The sequence below is a fragment of the Triturus cristatus genome, chromosome 10 (assembly GCF_964204655.1).
Source record: "Triturus cristatus chromosome 10, aTriCri1.1, whole genome shotgun sequence".
Taxonomy (NCBI): Eukaryota; Metazoa; Chordata; class Amphibia; order Caudata; family Salamandridae; genus Triturus; species Triturus cristatus.
This window is the reverse complement of record NC_140593.1, coordinates 892581116-892601288: the sequence shown is the minus strand read 5'-3', so window position 1 is coordinate 892601288 and position 20173 is coordinate 892581116. Positions and strand designations below refer to the sequence as shown.

Below are 20173 nucleotides of genomic sequence, written 5' to 3'. Positions count from 1 at the left end.
CAGGAAGGCGCGTATATGCTGCAATCAATTGATACTGCAGGAAAAAAATGTATGCCGGCAAATTTGAAAGCCCAGCACTTTAAGACGATATTTAATCTGTATCATACACCAGAGAGGATGATGAAGTAGGGAGGTTCGAATGACGGGAGGTGTTTTAGATATAGTATGGAGAGAGCAGATATCGTGCATGTATTTTATGATTGTACTTCCCTCTCGCAACTAAAATTACAAATAGATCAGTTCCTATCTGGAATCACAGGGACACAAATTCACATAACAAAGGATGTAATGCTATTGGGCGTGGGTGATATTCTTAGGACTGGTCAACCGACATTCAAGTTTAGATATTTTATTTTCATTGCAGCGGCGGTCGCACGCCTATGTGTAGCCTCAGCCTGGTTGCAGCAAGATGCCCCTTAGTTTGAAATGTGGCGGGCTAAATTCTATAACATTTTCAATTTGGAATATAGTCTTTATTGTCTTAAATCAATGAATCGGAAAAAACTGTCTATTCAGATATGGGCCCCAATGATAGAACATTTGAATTAACCACATGATCTTGTCATAATCTTATCTTGATTTTTTTATTTTTTATTATTATGTTCATATGGAATGTTATTGGTATTGTTGTGCGAACAACCAAGTAATTAAATATGTCTGGAATATGCCATAGATTGAACAATAAAAATAAAAAAAGGAATCCGAAGAGAAGAGCAACAGGTATCCACCCAGAGGAGACGAACAGGCCATAAGAGGCTTGGCCAGAAAGTTAATGGGATAACCAGACTCAGAATAATGGGCCAACCAGACTCAGCTTGGATGTATTGGTCCAAGTGAAACCAACACACAATCATAAGGGCAAACCAGTCAAGGATGATGCAGATCAATGGGGACAAATTCAGCACTGGATGGCCCAACTGGTACCAGAGTAGGCATAGATGCGATAGTGGGGACCCATCGGGAGGGTGCAGTCAATAGGGGACCATTTTGGAAAAGGCTGTTCAAAGAAGACCACAGTATGAGGGGGGGGGGATGATTGAGATGGACCTGCTAGGGGAGTGCTACCCAAACCTTTTAGAACCACAATCCAATTTATAGAATGACAAATTTCAGCAACCAACCTAGCTTTAATGGACGAGGCAAGAGAAATTTTCTTTATGCAATAACAGCAATCGTTTGTAAATGTCATGATCCTGACCATGCCCCTCGACATCGTACCATGGGCAAGATTTTGATCCACTCACAAAAATGACAGATCTTCACTGGAGTCGGGAGGCGTCAGAGAGGGGTGCAGGTCGGTGACATCCGTTAACTAAAATCACAAAGTTTCTGTAAAATCTTGGTGCTGGCAAAAGTGGTCTTTTGTGTACACACGTGTACACACACACGTACACACACACACACACGTACACACACACACACACACACACGTACACACACACACGTACACACACACACACGTACACACACACACGTACACACACACACGTACACACACACATCTGGTGTCGGGCTTGGATGTTTGCACTTAGTTTTTCTTTGCAGAAGTCTTTGTAGTCACGAGGTAGGTGACTCCTCCCTTTGGTGACAGTGCGAATGGTCATCGACTCCATCCCCAGATTGTTTTGCCGTGAGGGTTGATGATGGAGTTAGTAAGAGTAGAAAGAGATGTCCATGTATAGTGTAACTAAGTAAGATAATACTGCAACAGATAAAGGGACCCGGGGAGGCGGGTGGGTGCATATGAATCTACAGTTTTATATGCCAAGAACAGATGCATAGTGGGTAAGTAGCATTTTCTGTTCGAGGCATATGAGCTGTAGATCATATGCGTTAGCATAGACTATATAGCAGTTATTTTGCCAGCGGTTGCTAACATCTATCTGTTGCAGTGGTTTGAAATCGTGTTCTTAAAACTGCCTGGCCCACATTAGCTTGTTGTTTTGCTAACCCATCTACAAAATAGTGCTTTGTGAATGTGTGTGGTGTAGACCATGTTGCAGCCTTGCAGATGTCATCTAAGGGTATGTTCCCTAAGAATGACATAGAATTGACATAGAAGCCCATAGCTTGCGTGTAGAATGGGCTCTAGGGGTAATTGTTAAGGTGCGTTTAGCTTTAAGGTGGCATATTTGGATGCACTTAACTATCCACCGTGCAATACCTGTTTTTGAAATGGGATTGCCTTAACGTGGTGGGGAAAAAGCAACAAAGAGCTGTTTAATTTTCCTAAAAGATTTGGTTCTTGCAATGTAATAAAGTATTGCTCTTTTCACATCTAATGTGTGAAGAGCACATTCTGCTACTGAGTCTGGTTGAGGAAAAAACACCGGTAACTCAACAGACTTGCTGAGATGAAAGGCAGAAACGTCTTTGGGTTAAATATTTTGGGTTAGTCCTAATAACCACTTTATTGTGGTGAATTTGCAAAAAAGGTTCTTGTATAGTTAGTGCCTGGAGCTCACCAACTCTTCTAAGAGATGTGAAGGCTATAAGGAAGGCTATCTTCCAAGTCAGAAACTGTAGTTCGCATTTGTGCAAAGGCTCAAATGGCGGGCCCATGAGGCTTGTAAGGACTATATTAAGATTCCATACGGGAGAAGGTGGAAGTCTAGGAGGAATGATTCTTTTGAATCCTTCCATAAAGGCTTTGATAGCGGGTACACGAAACAAGAACAAGTGTTGTCTGTTTTGTAGGTAAGCCGCTATTGCAGCAAGATGCAGTCTTATTGATGTATATGCTAAGTTAGCCCTTTGTAGGTGTAACAGATAACAAATGATGTTTTGAATTGAAGTATCAAGCAGATTGATTTGATTGTTATTACAATAAATTACAAATTGTTTCCATTTTGCTGTGTAGCATGTTCTTGTGGTATGGCATCTAGCCTCTCTAATGACGTTAATGCAGCCTGGCGGGAGATTAAGGTAGCCAAACTCTACGATTTCAGGCGCCAGATCGCAAGGTTGAGTTGACTGGGATCTGGATACCTTATCGCTCCATGGTTCTGAGTGAGAAGGTTGGGGGAGAGGTGTCGTTTTTGATGAGGAACTACTGATAGTTCCAACAGTGTTGTGAACCATGGTTGTCGAGCCCATGTGGGAGCAACTAGGATCATTGTGAGGGAATGTTGCTTGAGCTTCCGAACCACTAATGGAATTTGCGGGAGAGGTGGAAAAGCGTAAGCAAATATTCCTGACCAATTGATCCATAGCGCATTGCCTTTGGACAATGGGTGTGGATACCTGGCCACGAAGTTTGAGCACTTTGCGTTGAGGTGTGTGGCGAACAGTTCTATCTCTGGGTAGCCCCAGATTTGGAAAAATAGGAGAAGAACTTGAGGGTGTAGTTCCCATTCGTGGATCTGCTGTCTTTGACGACTGAGCAGATCTGCAATTTGATTGTTTACTCCTGGGTGATGTTCTGCAAGGAGATATATTTTTTGAGGTATGGCCCATTTCCATATGCTTTGAGCTAGGTGTGAAAGCTGTAGAGTGTGTCCCTCCCTGCTTTTGTATGTAGTACATCGCTGTGGTCTGTACGAACTAGGACAGCTTTGCCTACTAGATGTATCTGAAAAGCTTTGAGTGCTAGAAATATTGCTAGCAGCTCCAGATGGTTTATGTGGAGTCGTCTTTGTTGTAGAGTCGACATGCCCTGAATGTTATGTTTTTGAAGATGAGCTCCCCAACTGGTGAGGGATGTGTCTGCTGTGAGCACTATCTGTGGAACCGGGTTGATGAATGGCCGCCCCTTGGAAAGGTTTTGTGTATTTCACCACAGCAGAGCGAGATGGGTGCGGCCGTCCACCAACACCAGAACGGTTAACTGACCTTGAGCCTGGTTCCACTGACATGCTAAACACTCCTGTAGGGGACGCATTAGGAGTCTTGCGTAAGGAACAATTAGAATGCAAGACGCCATCATTCCGATCAACTGCATAAACACTTGGACTGATAGCGACTGAAGCGGTTGAAATTGTGATATTAGGGTTTGCATGTTGCGTATTCTGACTGGGTTGGGATACGCTAGAGTGTCTATTGTGGCTGCTTGGTATGTTTGCGTGTTGGAGGGTTGAAGATGAGACTTGGCGAGGTTGACAGTGAATACCAAGTCGTGAAGCAGCTGAACTGTCTTGTGAGTGTGGTGTATACAGCTGTGTTGCGACTTGGCTTTTATAAGCCAGTCGTCTAAGTAAGGGAAGACGTGAATGTGTTGTCTTCTTAAATGAGCTGCGACTACTGCTAGACACTTGGTGAAGACTCTTGGTGCTGTAGTTACCCCAAATGGGAGGACTTTGAATTGGTAATGTTGTCTGTCCACCAGGAACCTGAGATATTTCCTGTGAGCTGGGTGAATGGGAATATGGAAGAAGGCGTCCTTTAAATAGAATGTGGAAAGAAAGTCGCGTTGCTGAAGTAACGAGAGCACCTGCTGAAGGGTGATCATGTGGAAGTGGTCCGATTGAATGTAGAGGTTTAACTGTCTTAGGTCCTGAGGGAGCCTTCTTTTTTCGGAATCAAAAAGTATAGGGAGTATAGTCCCGTCCCTTGATGACGTAATGGGACCGGTTCTATTGCATGTTTGTCTAATAGAGAGTGGACTTCTTGTTTTAACAGGGTGAGAGGTTCTGGTGACATTGCACGCTATCTCTGAAGGATTGTTGGTGGAGTACTGGTAAGTTCCAGGCAATAACCATGTTTGATAATTTGTATTTCCCACTTGTCTGAGGTGACTAAGTTCCAGACAGGTAGGAACTATGAGAGAAGTCTCCCGACAGGAGTGGAATGATCGGGGGTAATGGAGGGAAGTCACTGTTTATTGGCAGGGGAAGTGCGGGTGGAGTTACCTCTGCCTCTTACCTTGTTATCATTTCCCCTGTAACCTCCTCGAAAATATCCTCTGAAGGATTTAGATTGGTTGTTCTCTTTGTAAGAGGAGGACGGATTTTCTGACATTGTTTTTGAGCCACCCCGGTAAAAGGAGCGATGAAAGGAGCCCCTGCTAGAAGGTAGTTGTAGGGCTCCCATGGATTTTGAAGTTTCGGTGTCTTTTTTCATTTTTTCTAATGAAGTACCTACTGATGGTCCGAAAAGATGCTCTTTATCAAAGGGCTGATTAAGTATGGAGGATTGTACCTCCTGCTTGAATCCATAGATGCGAAACCAAGCGTGTCTCCGCAACAGTAGCTAGTGTTAATAGCACGAGAAGCTGTGTCCGCTGCATCTAGGGCGCATTTTATGGAAACGTTTGTGATGAGCTTCCCTTCTTGAATGACGTCGTTAGCTTTTATACTCCTCTGGTAAATGTTGCATGATTTTTTCCAATAGTGTGCCCTATCGTAGCGTGCCAACAGACCCTGAGCATTGGCAACATGCCAATAATTGGCGGCTTGTGAAGCTACTCTCTAGCCAGAGGCATCAATAAGTTTAGACTCCTTATCCGGAGGAGGGGCATCACCTGTAGTTTGAGAGTTGGTTCTTTTGCGGGCGTTAGACACAACAAGAGAGTCTAATGGGAACTGAACTTTTATGTATACAGGGTCTGTAGCAGCAGGCTTGTATTCTTTGTCAACCCTAGGTGTCAGTATCCTGGCTCTAACTGGGTCTTTGAATACCTCGTCGGTATGCTTTAACATGCCTTTCAGCATGGGTAAAGTGTTAGTAGACCTCTGTGAGTGTGTGAATGTTTCTACAAGAAAATCCTCTTCTAGAGTCTGTATATCGTTCTACTCCGTGATATTGGGCAGCCCTGTTGATAAGTTGTGTAAAGCCAATGTTATCATCAGGTGGGGAAGGTCTGGAGGGATACAGGTCCGGGTCGTTAGGTTGGTCTGGATCCTTATCACAATCATCCCAGGGATCAGTGTCCTGTGTTATGTCTGGATCATGAGGGATATGGTGATCATCCTCCTCATTCCCATCCTCATCCGTAAAATCCTCATCCTGTGTGTCAGGTGACATTGGAGGGGGTGAATTTGCTGGTGTAATGTTAGGAATTGGAGGAGGAGATGGAGGTATGTAAGGGGGGGGAGGGTTAGTGCCCATATCTCTTTTTTTCCTTAGAGGTATAGGGTCATCCTATGGGAGGTCTAACTTCCGTTCCTTAGGAAGAGTAGCCAGAAGGTGTCCAGTTTTGGGATCAATACTAAGTCTTTTTTGTTTTGGATCCAGTGTGTCTTTGGATAGAAGCTCTTTGGAAGGGGTATCTGTCCTTTGGAAGTGGATTTCGGCATCGAGGATCTAGGTTCAGTGTCTTTAGGTGCCGAGTGTTTTGAATCCAAATGCTTAGTTTTGGCCGATTTAGGCTGTGGAGTCTTCGGAGTGGTATGTTTCGGCTCCGAACTCTTCGGCGCGGAGGTTGTGGGCTCCGAGCTTTTGGGTGTGGAGCGTTTCGGCTCCGAGGCTTTAAGCTGATGGTGAGTCAATCAACCGTCATCTTCAAGGTTACCGACTAGCGAGATTAACACTTTGTTCAGGGAAGCGGCCCCTGGAAGAGAACGGTTGATTGACTCACCATCAGTTTTGATCCTTATTGATTACCACGAGTATCTTATTCCGTGAATTATCAACACTAGACTTAAATATGCATGGCGGTTGGTTCCTTGCCACCGGACACGTGATGGATCATTAACCAGGATCCTGTATATTTTCCTCCCCTTGAATACTAGTTTGGGAATAGAAACCGTAACCTGAATGCGGGCTTCACCTTCCCGGAAGCCAAGACCTGAGAGAATCCAGATTAGGTTGTCTCCCACCCTCCATCCCCCTTGTCCTGAGGAAGACCCGGAAGCTGAGGAATTAAATTCCCTCCTTGTCTCTAAGTCGGGCCAAAACATCGACGCTCATCCCCCAGTGGGCCTGGACCATGTGTCACTCCTATCCCACCTGAGATCCTAGATGACATTTATTTGTTATTTTGCAAGTCATTGAGATTAATTGATTAAAATGGATTCATTCTGGACAGGACTTATATAATTGTTTTTTTGATAAGTCGTAACCAGTTATATATTTTGTATTGACTACAAGATTGTACTTGAAAACATCTTTAATTAGGTTTTCTTTTTTCCAATTTTTACCTCTCTGCATGAGCACTTCCTTTCTCACACCCTTCTTCGAGCAACCACTCATTCTTACCTGTAAAATATAGTAGAACATCTACCAAATTGTTTAAATGAAAATGAAAACAATAAACTAATGCATCTATATACATGAAATTGATGCCTAATCCGTGTGTCAATCAGGTGTGCATTCAATACATTGTGTTGGGATCTAGTCTACCCATTTTTGCTGACTATAGGTGTGCATAAAAATGTAGCTAAATCAAAAGATTTCTTGAAATTGTGCTTCGTCTGATACTAAGTTCTTGCACCAATTGTTCTTCGTAGCAAACGATACCCAGGTCCAAGGACTTCGTTGGGTTACCCCATTAAGTTACATTGGCCGAGCACCATCCATGCACACAGCCAGCCAAGCACCAGTCCACGTACACAGCCAGCCAAGCACCACTCCACCCACACCGCCAGGCAAGCGCCAATCTACACGCACCGTCATCAAGTGCGAAACCACCCACACCATTAGCCAAGTGGAATTATACACACCCCGCCAGCAAAATGCCAGCCAAAGGTCAGTACACGCAGACCTTCAGCCAGACCTGTTTACACACACAAAGGGGGGCAGATAAGAGTATATAACCGAAAGGCTGTGGCAATATTTTTTTGGTGGGTGGGGGCATTGGCATGCTCATTTTGGACAGCCCCCACCTCCATGTATAAAAACATTCCTGGTGCCCAGTGGGCTTTCCAGGGGCTATTGCCCTCATCTGACTACGGTAGGGGGGGGGGGGGGGGGGGTTGGCAGAAAGACTGTGGGATTTGTGGGGGTATTGGCATGCCCCTCCCCTATATACATTGAAAATAAATCCTGGTGCCTGGTGTTCTTTCTGCCACCCCAGGGGCAGATCAGGGGCTATTGCTATCTGCCTCCCAGGGGGGGCAGAAAGACTGTAGAATTTTGCAAGGGGGGGGCATTGGCAGGCCCATCTCGGTCAGCCCCCACCCCTAAATAAATTAAGACAAATAATCCCTGGCATCTAGTCGGCTTTCTGCTCCCATCTGCCTCCCGGGGTGGGGGAGACTGTGGACATTTGCGAGGGTTGCATGTCCATCTCAGACAGGCCCCACTCCTAAATCCAATTTAAAAAAAAATCCCTGCACCTAGTGGGCTTTCTGCCCCCCTGAGGGGTGGGGGCTACTGCTCTCATTTGCACCATGTTTCTGGGGGAAGGGGCACTGGCATGCCCATATTGGGCAGCCCACACCCTTAAATCAAAATTTGTTTTAATCCCTGGCTTCTAGTGGGCTTTCTGCCCCCTGGGAGGGCAGACAGACTGGAATTTTGCTGGGGGGAGCTTTGGCATGTCCATCTTGGGCTGCCCCCAACCCTAAATCAAATTTAAAAAAAATCCCTGGTGTCTAGGGTGCTTTCTGCCCCTCCTGGGGGGCAGAAAGACTGATTGTGCCTGAAGTTATTGAGGGGAGCAAAGGCCCTTGCCCAAGGGCCTGTTCCCCCTCCCTGGTGCCTAGTGGGTGGATCACTGCTTGTGGATCGCCCTCTTGGAGATTCTCCCCTCTCCAACGATACCTCCCCTGACTTTCCACGTGCTCAGGGGGCTGAGATAGCCCCCTAAGCAAGTAGAAAGTGAAACTGAAATGAGCCTATCAAGCTCATTTAAGTTTCTTTGAAATTAGGTCAGCGCAATGTGCACGCTGATCTACATTTCAGAAACACCAAAAACACAGCCTCGGGGGCTGGGTAAACCCTTCCCCAGCTCCTGTGGCAGTTGGGAGGAAAAGGAAGTTCCTATGGCACCTGCACCAGAAGGATTTCCAGTGCTATGTGATCGGACCGCCAAGGAGCCGTCCGATGTACATGAGCACTGGTGCATCAGATGGCTCCCAGTAGTCCGACGCTCTGAAAGGATTTTTAAAAAAAAATCCTTGTGGTTTGCTGTTCTCCCTGCAGCCCCCCTACAACACTTTTGTAACATGATAGTGGTGCCCCTAGCCAGATTGTGGCACGACAAAACAGGGAAAAATATGTAAAAGAGCCCTTGAAGGGCATTATGGGGCACTCCTGGCAGTGAGCAGCTAATAATAAATGAGCGGCTCCTGATGCTCTATTATATGTTTTTAATTATTAAGGGTGCCGACGGGAGCCGGGCTTTTTATTTTTGCCAGTGAGTTTTGTGGCCCCATCCGGGGCACCCACAACCTTTTTAAATGTTGGTGGCCACAGGGGGAGCCCCACGGACCATGCTGACCCCTGTGGGCACCCAAGCCTGCACCCATCTTGGGTGCCCGCGGGAGCCGGCAAGAACAAAAATGCATTTCTCCTGGGGGAGCAGTTTTGACGTCTGCTCCCGCAGGGAAGCAGCCACTATTCCCCGCCCATGCTTACAGGCATTAAAGGAAAGTAAATGTTTGCTCCCACCTTAGGTGGAGCTATACTTCCTCTGGGCCCCAGGGACAATAAATGGATCAGGTAAGGGAACCCGCACAGGCCCCAATCCCCAACAAATACAATCTTTTCCTGCTCCACGGAGATGGGATTCAAGGACCCATACCGGCTCAGGGAGAAGGGCCAAGCACACATCTCTGCACAATATACTTGTTTAAAATAAAAAAGCAAGCAGCAACTTAGTCCCCGAATCATAAAATGGCTGCCTAACATCTTTGTTGATATGAGGCAGCCAATCAGATTTTATCTTTTGATCTGCCCGAGTCGTGGTACTACCACATCTCTATATTTACATAAATTGTGAACCTTAATTCTCAAAAACGACTGAATAGATGTACACCAATCACAAAAAGCACACTTTATGGGTAAAGATCTAGCTTTCTGCCAAATTTGTTGCAATTCCATTATATATACTGATCACGCCCCAGGGCACTAGAGAACTTTACATCCATACCAGAATACATTACACATGGTCAAATTCATTGTATTTTAAACATGGGTGATTAAGTGATTTGCAGAGAATCAAAGGATGTTGAGTCAATGCCGTGACTCTAACCTATTCTATTGGACTTCTACAGCGCATGGCTACCCAGGCGCCTCCCAGCGCTAAAACACCAACACGGCAACCACCAACTCTGCATCAGGGCTGAGACGAGGCTACTTCAAAAACACCCAGGTTTTCAGAGGCTCTCTGAAATATAATTCTAAATCTATTTGATGCAGTCTGATCGGTAAGAAATTCAATAGTTTGAGAGCCAGATGAGCAAACGAACGGCCTCCCCATCTTGATCTGAGAATTTTTGATACTGTCAGAAAGTGAACACTGGCCAATCTAAGTACCTACCAGGAATGTAGGGTGTGGCCAAAGGTTGTAACAGCAGGGGGGGCTTGTTGTGAAAGCCTCTATGAGCAATACATAGTGCATTGAACTGCACTTTGAGCCAGTGAATTTCAGCCTGTGCCTTTTTTTTTTTGGGTTAACTTTGTTTTATTAATTTTGGCAGGTAAGCAAGGTACAATACAGAAATCGAATACACCCCAGGTGGCGCCAACAGAGTGAGGTCGAAATCTAGCCCAGCACCGGTGACACATACATAAAGAGAAAAAAAACCGAAAAAAAAACCAAGCAAACCAGAATTCTATGGGCTAGTAAATGTCCACTGGAGCGGAGAGGGCCAAGGCTCCCGCCACCCGGTCGCGTAGTAATCTCATCAATACCCAACCAGGAACGAAAACAACCCCACCAACTTGAGCCCCATCCCCACCCCCCCAAACCGGTGTGCCTGAATCGTTTCCGTGAGTCTTTATCCGCGGGAGTCGCCAAGTGGTGAAGTCCCAGGGGCATCGCGTGAAGACGAAGGGTCAGATAGGCGCAGTAGGCGGAGATATCTCGGGCAGGTGATTTCGTTAAATTCTGTCGATAGGAGTGACAGAATCGGCTGCCAGACCTTGGTAAAGGATGTCGTGGACTGCGTGAGCGTGGCTTGAATGCGGTCCATACCAAACGTGTACCAAAGTCTGTGCAGCCAGCCAGCCAGAGTGGGAGGGCCGAGTCTGAGATCCCCAAAGTGATATGATGTGCTGGACCGCCGCACCCATGGCCAATCCCATCTGTCTCCCCCTGAGTGATTTCAACGGAAATGTGAGTGCGTTGGGCATCCCTAGAAGCGTGTAAGCCTAGAAGCGGGGAATTTCAGTGGCAAAATGTCTGTCAATGTCATCAAGTACTACTGTCCAGAAGTCCGTCACCTCCCTGCGTTGGGGACGTATAAAGAGCCGGTAATCATGGACACACCATCCACCTGAATGGAATGTGCTAACAGCCTGCCTTTGATTTCCCCTACTTTAGGTCCCACCTGACCAGGAAAGTGTTTCGCAAAGAGTTTCGCTACCCCCGCCTTCTTGTCATTGGTAGAGGAGTAGAATTGCGGAGGGAACGCCCGGGACCGCATACGATGCCAGTCCCTGGCGAGGAGGTGTGTTTCTTGCAAGAGACATATGGAGGCCCCGGAGTTCTCCAAGTACGATAACACTGCGCGTCGTTTGAAAGGGTTATTGAGCCCCTTAACATTTAGGGTAAGAGGCAACAGGGTGGTCCCCTTCATTTAACACTCCAACCCGGGGAAAGCGTTGACCCCTGAGGACAGTCCTGGCGTAGCTTCAATCCAAACTCCATTCCCCCATGGCACACCGGTTTCCTCCCCCCCCGTTCCCCCCCCTGCCCCCCATCCCAACCCCCTACAGTCCCCCCCGAGCCTAAACTACCCCCAGTCCCCCCCAAAGCCCCCCCTGCCCTCCTCCCTAACCCCAACAGAGCCCACCCCTTCATTGACCAATGCCCTTCAGTCGAGACCCTGGGCATATGGTACCAACAGATCTGGGATCACGTGTAGCCCAACCAACCTGGGCCCCCCGCCGGCGCCCCCGCCCCAGTAAACTATGCCACGCTGCATTGATGTCCCCAAGCCAAACTTAAAAAGCCTCTGTTGTGGAAGTGTCCCTTGATACCGCAGCTAGACCCGATGCTCACTCCTGCATCATTGTCTCTGGATCAGGCTTCGTGTCCAGGATAGGCGAATGCCGGCGGCCCACCCTGCCCCACTCGGCCCCCGACTGCCGCCGCGCGCGCTCAGGGGGCGACTGAGCCGTGGTGAGTGAGGCCCAGCAGGTCACATGTCTCCCGAAGAGAGCGGGACTGGACTAACTTGCCATTCCATTTAAAGATCAGCCGGAAGGGGTGGCCCCAAGAGTAGGACACACCCTTGTCCTTTAGGAAGGCAGTCACCTCCTTGAATGCTTTGCTCTTCTGTAAGGTGATAGAGGCTAAGTCCTGGAAGAGGGCTATAGTATGCCCTTGGAATTGGAGTGGTTGCTTCAGTCTAGACTCTCGCAAGATGCGCTCTTTCAGTGGGAAGTCCGGTAAGAAGGCTAAAATGTCAGGCGGGGGAGCCGGCGCTCTTCTTCCCAGACCCACCCGGTGAGCACGGTCAATGCGAATGTCAAACTCTGGGCCGACCCCCAACACCTCTCGGAAGAGGCCCCTAAGGTATCCAGCGACGTCTGTCCCTTCCTCTTGCAGTGGGACCCCCCCAGACGCGGATGTTGTTGCGTCGGGAACGATTTTCAAGGTCCTCCGCATGGGACTGTAAGTCGACTTGCTGATCCTTTAGGCGAATGATCTCCTGCTGCAGCTGCTCGATCTCCTCAGATCTGGATTGGTCGCTATTCTCAATGGCCCCCACACGGTCCCCCAGATCGTCAACCTCCGGGCGGATTTCCCGCACCTCCCCAGCCACCTCTTGCTTGAGGGTCAGGAAGTCCCCCCTTAGGGTGTCAAAGAGGGATTCCAGGAATGCTCGGGTCACAGGTCCATCTCGATCCTCTGAGTCCGGTGGTGGCAGGGTGGCCGGAGGGGTTCGACTTCCTCTGTCTCCCGCTGCGGAGCCCCTGGTCAGCATATCCTTAAGCGAACGTTCCCCCTTCTTTCTTGTGCTAGCCATCTGCGGGCCACAAGCTCCTCCTACCCGGGGACCCACTCCCAGTCCGGCTCTGCAGCTACAGTGCGCCCCTCTGTAGCGGAGGAGGGGAGATTACCCACCGCTCGCGGATGGCCGATATTAGGCGGCAATGAGTGTGGTGGGCCCCCAAACGCCCACCGGCGGCACAGGAAGGGCATCCGAGGATTCCACACTCGGCGGTGAGGCCTGCAGATGATGGGGCGCTCAAGGAACGGGCAAAAGGTGCAGCCGGCAGGCCCCGGCACACCCGCACCGTGTGTCAGTCGATGGTGGTGCACCTCCCAGGACCCGCCACCTCCTCCACCAGCCGACGACGCCTGAGCCTGTCTCCGATCGGCCCACCGGGCCCGCCGTGTACCACCACCAAAGTTCTGGGCCCCCGCCTCTCCGCTGCAATGTGGCAAGGGCCCGCTTTGACTCACCGCCACCTGGTGCTGCCCCGGGGGCCCCGCTCCGTCCCCTCGCGAAGGTCTGCTGCTGATGGTGCCTCAAAGGCAGGTGGCCTCCGCCCGTAGGCGCCAAAGTCGCCGTGAGGCCGAATGCCCGGACACCGAGCCACAGAGGGGTAGGCCGCCGATCTGCGCGCCGGCTCCCCACTCCTTATGTCCGCCGCCGGCCGAGTGCTGGTTGGCGTCCCAGGGGCCCGGGCCCAAGGCCCGCGCACTCCTCCAGGCGGTGGACTCACCGGCCGGGAGGGTCGATCCACCCCCGCGCGCAGTACAGGGTCCAGGCGCCAAGTCCACGGAGTCCCGCTTCATGCACGTTGTAGGGCCCCCGGAAGGCCCCTGACTGCACCAGGCAGCTGATCCTCGACCCGGACAGCTGATGCCTCTCCTTCAAACCCTGAGGCCCTCGCCGGTCGACAGCTCCAGAAGTACCAGACGGGCCCGGCCTCACTCACGCAGCCGGCCCAGGGCCCAGACGTTGAGTCCGCCAGATTGCGCCAAGCCCCGCAAAAGAAGTTCTCGGCGGCTAGCTCCACAGAACAGCGCTGTGCACCCACAAGCTGTGACGCCGTTTGCGCCGTTCGGCCGGGGACTATGCAAGAGTTAAAGCGAGGGATAAAGGCCTGCGGCGGGGAGCCTCCGGAGTCCGCGTCCGCCTAAGTCGCCATCTTGGCCACGCCCCCAGCCTGTGCCTTTTTTGCTGACTGATGCCTGGGGATGCTCAGGAGGCAGCGGGATGCAGCATTTTGAAATACCTGCAACCTTTTTAATACATAATGAGGAGATCCAAAATACACAGAGTTGCCGTAGACTAGATGTGAAATTATCAAGGCCTGAATGATCAGCCTTCTGAAAAGTAAGAGGAGAAGATCTAAGACTTTCCTGAGCATTCTATGATTGCCATAGCAGCTTGCTACACGTTTTATGGCTTAGCAATCCATAGTGAGGGTGTTTATCAGGCTCTTTGGGCTGGGAGGGCTCCAAAGGCAGTGAGGCCAAAGCGTCAATGCCTGGTTCTTGATGATATTGACAGAAACATGACCTCCATCTTGTCCCTGTTAACTTTAAGGCGGCAGTTTGTATTCCAAAATGCCACTCCCTGTAAACAGGGGAGTTCAAAGCAAGTTCTGGAGAGATAGACGTAACTATTTGGGTGTCATCTGCGTAACACACCATTGACAATTCAAAGAAACGCATAATCTCGGCCAGGGGGCACATATATATATACTTGTTAACTGAAGAACATTAATCTATGGAGCTACATCTATCTGTTTCTAAAAGAATTTGCATTCAGGGCTACAGAATAACTAACTTATTTGACAAACATGGTTACATTTTTTTTCACAAAAGAAATGTATCCATTATCTGAAAGGCTTGTAAATCAGCCATATATTCAAGAAAAATAACCGTGACCTGCAGTGTTAATGGGATTGGCAGTCTTAATTTATTGCGTCTGACAGCATTGTCAGAGAAGACTAGCCTTAAGTTATCACAGTATTCCCATGGAATCTATAAAGAGCATTCACTTTCTAGCCACAGAAGGCACTATAGTCTCAATAAATCCCTTAGAAACATCTGCCTGCAAGACGTACATGGTGATTGACCACCTTTTAGCCACACAACAGCCCATGAACCAAGCCGTTCCTCACCCAAAACTTCCATAAAGGGTTACTGCATACTACACCCTTCCAACCATGCACTCCAAAGGACCAGAATTAAACTGAGCGCTTCATGGCCTCGTAATCGCTGTATAAATGTTACACTGCAATACAGAGCACCAAAATACAGTGGCACAATGGCCCATGAAAACAAATTGAATCTACACCTTCATTTCCGAACGGTCTGTGGTCACCAGGGATGTGGTGATGTCATCCTTCTGGATAGTATCTCTCAGCTGCTGTTCAAGGGATTCCCGCTGGGTTTTCATCTCCTGCACTTTGCACAAAATGCGCTTTATTGACTGCAGCACTACCTTGTCATCTAGAAAAATTAGCATAAATAATTAAGCCTAGTGACAAAAGTACAAATGTTACTATTGTTGATAGATTTATCACACTTTTTGTCCAATACTATTGCATGTTCCTAAAGTTATTAAACAAATATCATTGTGGCTTAAGGATCTGGGTCTGGAAAATATTGCTGCTGTCAAGTTTCAGGGAGGTATGGTTACGGTACTATGAAGGATGCAATGGATGATCTGATGGAGTGAGATGTAATCTTTCTTAAAATAAATTAACCCAATACTTTTAATTTTTTTTTAATGATGGACTAAAAATTGTTATCCATATGTTAAGTTTGAGTAATTGTAAGGTTTGGTTGTGAATTATTATAATGTATTCTATGAGGTTAAAATAATGTATTTTTGCACATATACCAGTTGTGTAGGCCAAATGATGGCAGATAGCTCAATAAACTTACAATCAAACTAATTAAAATACAAACAATTACTGTTGTATTAGACAAAGAAAGGGATTAGTATAGTGTAGAAAAGTGGATTATTAAGTGGTGCGGTTGTGAGACCTAACCATGTAAAAATGACACAATCTTTATCAGGTCCAGTTAGGTTTCTTCAAGAAAACCCTTAGCTCAGTCCTGGGAAGCTGTGGCATAGAGCAGTCAAACATAATCATCAAAGGAACACGTGAAAAGCATTTAGACGTTCCAAAACAGTTGATAAGCAAGAAACACAACTCAATAAAAGTCAAACACCAATTTAAAAAAAATAGGTTGTATTCTTATCTTTAAACAGACACCAAAACACCAAAAATCTCTTGAGGAAACCAGAGATCTGATTTTTCAAAGATAAGTAAAATACTTTAATTGTAATCTATTAGATGCAATAAATCATTGCAAGTGGTTAGTAGCCAAAAGGCCTAAACATCCGTTAGAATCATCTTGGACTAACAACAACAAGCTAGGGCCAGTCTTCGCGTCCTAAGAGTTATTTTCTCCTTTAACACAGTCCAGCCAACAAGTGGTCTTGATGATGACAGATGCTGAGATGCTTAAGGGATGCTAAGGAAATGCTGTGAGTTTTCCTGGGGGCCACCCTGAGGTCCAAGAACTTTAAGGGTCATCTCCAGCCTCAGGACAAGATGATCATATTGCAGCAGCGGTCTCCAGTGCAGGTCCTGTTGCCACGGGTCAACTGGTCTCCCGATTACGGAAGGTTGAGCGGTTTATTACAGTTAGGCAAATCTTTTTCTTCGGGCTACCAGAGTAGACTTCCACTATGGACCACCAGTGCATGGGGCACTGCAGGAAGGTCTGGACTGGGTCGCCCAATAGGCTTTGTCATCCAGCGGCAGGCAGGCATTTTTTGCACTGGGCTCTTGAAGAGTGCAGGTTTCTTTAGCTTTTGGTGGTCTTGAATCCTCACAGGAGGCTAGCCACCAGACCCTAGGAGTTACTTCTTCCATCCTAGCACAAGTAGAGATCTTTTCCACTCATGGGAACAGCAGGTACAGTCCTCATTGCAGGTCCCTTAGGTGCAGTACAGTCTTTGGTGCAGCCTCTCTTGAGTCCAGGTGGCAGCAAGGCAGTCTTTCGCCTGTTTTCTTCAAATCCATTAGTGATCGGAGGACTGCGTGTCTGGACTGCCATTTGTACGCCATCATCTTGTTTGTAGGAGGGGAGGACTAACTGAACAATCAGCAGTAGTTCCCACGAGGCAACCCTACCCACTTTACATTACTTACTAAAGTTTGGCCACTAAAATATCCCAGGGTACCCTCTATATCCTAAACCAGCGGTTCCAAATCAGTGCCCCGCGGCATCCTGGTGTGAAGTCAAGACTAGCTAGGGGAGCAGCGAACAGATGAGCACAAGTTTGGGAACCACTGCACTAATCCCTTCCTTTAGTGCTGCTGTTACTTTGCTTTAGGTCATAACTTGAACCTTGTGCTGTCTGCAGACAGTTCTTCCGGTGAAATCACCTCATGGGTAGATTACAGAGGTGCTTCCAAATGGGCGCTGCCCTTCCACCTACTCTTGGTCTTGCCGTAGCACAGCAGATGACATCCTCCAAGAGACAATGCATGGCGCGAGGGAAGTAGGCAGTGCGGATGCTGCGATGTAGCAGTTGTGCCAGCAGGAAATCCACTGCCAGCATCAGCCAGCGCAGTCCACAAAGGTCGGCTTAGCGGCCATGCCCAGTGTGGATAGCATGTAGTAAGGAAAACAAGGGGACCCCAATAAGTGAACCTGGGGTAGACTAATGTTTTAGAAAACAATGGTTCTTATGTGGCCAAAGAGGTCCAAAGAAAAGGCAGTGTCAGAATTAAGGACAATGCACTAGAGTCGAGATTGATAATGAATATCTCAGGGAGCAATAAGTAATATGAACAGGGACATGCGAGTCAAATTAACATTTGTTATTTATTTTATGAGAATACGCAAGAGAAAATTCAGGTGCTCACATAGGAAAGTGACAAGTGTGAAGTGATAAGTGGGGGTGACTATAAAATATAAAGGTTGCATTGACAACACATAGAAGAACTCCTCATGAATAAATTACATAAAGTGCACAGAGTTCTTGTTGTAGGGGGCGACGGCATTTTGATCTCAGCTATTCAAGATCATCTTCAGGACATAGCAATTGTGAGCAAGCTGAATTCAAAACCGGGCGGTGCTGGGGAACGAGAAATGAAGCAGAGCGCCGCAAAGGGCATGGTGCCCTGATACTTGAAGCAGAGGGCGTGGAACTATTCCAACTATGACTGGCGTCCACCAGTGAAGGTACTGAGGAGATATGTAGCGCGTAATTGGAACGATTACTTGGAACTGGGCAAGGAGAGGCCGCTTACTCCGGCGTCATCTGAACCAAAATGGATTGGAAGCCACAATGTGGTGCAGCGGGTCAAGGCTGCAGTGCGAAGTGCGATTCTTCGGTTGCCGATTCTTTTCTACTTAGGACTGCATCAGTAAGCCTGACAGCGAAGAGCTGAGCTGTGTGTCCTGCTTCTCCGGAGGGCATGCTGAATGTGAGAGGCTTACTAATGCAGTCCTGATTAGAAAATAATCCTGAGATGTCCAGTAGAATTTTAGCGCTGAGCAAGTGCACATACAGTTAGGGTTGTTCAGAAAGTCAGAGTGAGACTGCGATCCAAGATGTTAGACTTGCTCCCAGTTAGTTACACTTGACATATCTTCGTATGCTCTTCACTTTTTTCTAGCACACAGTCACATTACCCTGCTCAGACTCAAGAGCCTGCATTGGATCTGTTATCAATAAAAAGACATTGGCTAAGCAAATAGGTCTAACCTTTTTTTTAATGTAGGTTATGTATCACAGGTGGAGAGTGGATGATTGTGGTTTGGGTTGTCTTTTTGTATGTCAGTGTTGTATGGATTTTTGACTATGTAACAGATATATTTCTATATCCAAGTGATATATATACATGGTTAGAATTTTGTACTGATAATGACACGGTTAAATACAGATCAGTTAACATAAATCATGATCACTTTATCAACATAAAACAAGCTTGAATCATAAAAGCTGTTAAAAGAAAATTCAAGATGATAGGCTACTGACTATTCAAATAAGGCATACCACAAATGGAATTTTGATGGAATAATAGTACTTCTTTCATAGATAAAAAAAAGAAAGTTTGAGTCCACCCTGCCGGGGTTGGAATCCGTGAGGTACAAGTTACACACATAACTTAGCTTCACTTCCTGGGCTACAACTAACGTTCAGTACATGAAAGAAAGCACAATATCACAGCTCCCTACCTTTTTGTTAGCAGCAAATAGGGAACAAGCATTGGCATAGCCAATAGGTCTCGCCTTTGGGACCTTATAAGTGTTTAGTTATCCAGCACAATATCCTTGGTGCAACAAAATCAAGTGTTGCATGGCTAAACACTTATAAGGTCCCAAAGGCAAGAACTATTGGCTATGTCAATGCTCGTTTTGAGTGAGTGGCTCGTGCAGGTATGCCACTGTGACGTAGAGATACTGCGAGTGCTTTTACAGGAGCCCCTGTGACATTGCGCCTCTTCAAAACGTATCTTGGGTCTGGTGTAATACTTCTAGCCCCTAGTCCCGTCTTCTTGCACCCAATGCATCCTTAAATGTCCCATGTACAGCCGGGGTTGACACTCCTATTACCCCTGCCCTCCAGTGACACTTTACCTGTCACGGGTGGTGGTGGACGTGGTGGTGGTGGACGTGGTGGTGGTGGACGTGATGGTGGTGGACGTGATGGTGGTGGACGTGATGGTGGTGGACGTGATGGTGGTGGACGTGGTGGTGGTGGACGTGGTGGTGGTGGACGTGGTGGTGGTGGACGTGGTGGTGGTGGACGTGGTGGTGGTGGACGTCGTGGTGGACGTCGTGGTGCATGTGGTGGATGTGGTGGTGGTGGACATGGTGGTGGACGTGGTGGTGGTGCACGTGGTGGACGTGGTGGTGAACGTGGTGGACGTGGTGGTGGTGAATGTGGTGGTGGTGGACGTGGTGAACGTGGTGGACATGGTGGTGGTGGACATGGTGGTGGTGGACGTGGTAGTGGACGTGGTAGTGGCGTTGGACGTGGTAGTGGCGTTGGACGTGGTAGTGGCGTTGGACGTGGTAGTGGCGTTGGACGTGGTGGTGGTGGACGTGGTGGTGGTGGACGTGGTGGTGGTGGACGTGGTGGTGGTGGACGTGGTGGTGGTGGACGTGGTGGTGGTGGACGTGGTGGTGGTG

At 47.8% G+C, this 20173-nt stretch overlaps 1 protein-coding gene across 1 annotated transcript in view; it reads right to left on the bottom strand.

The window, feature by feature from the left end:
* Window positions 1-20173, bottom strand: part of PTPN23 (protein tyrosine phosphatase non-receptor type 23) — a 558626-nt gene that overhangs the window by 203581 nt on the left and 334872 nt on the right. The window contains exon 17 of the mRNA XM_085628617.1: window positions 15306-15460. Within this exon, the coding sequence (XP_085484743.1) occupies window positions 15306-15460 (155 nt within the window). The remainder of the gene's footprint in view (window positions 1-15305; window positions 15461-20173) is intronic.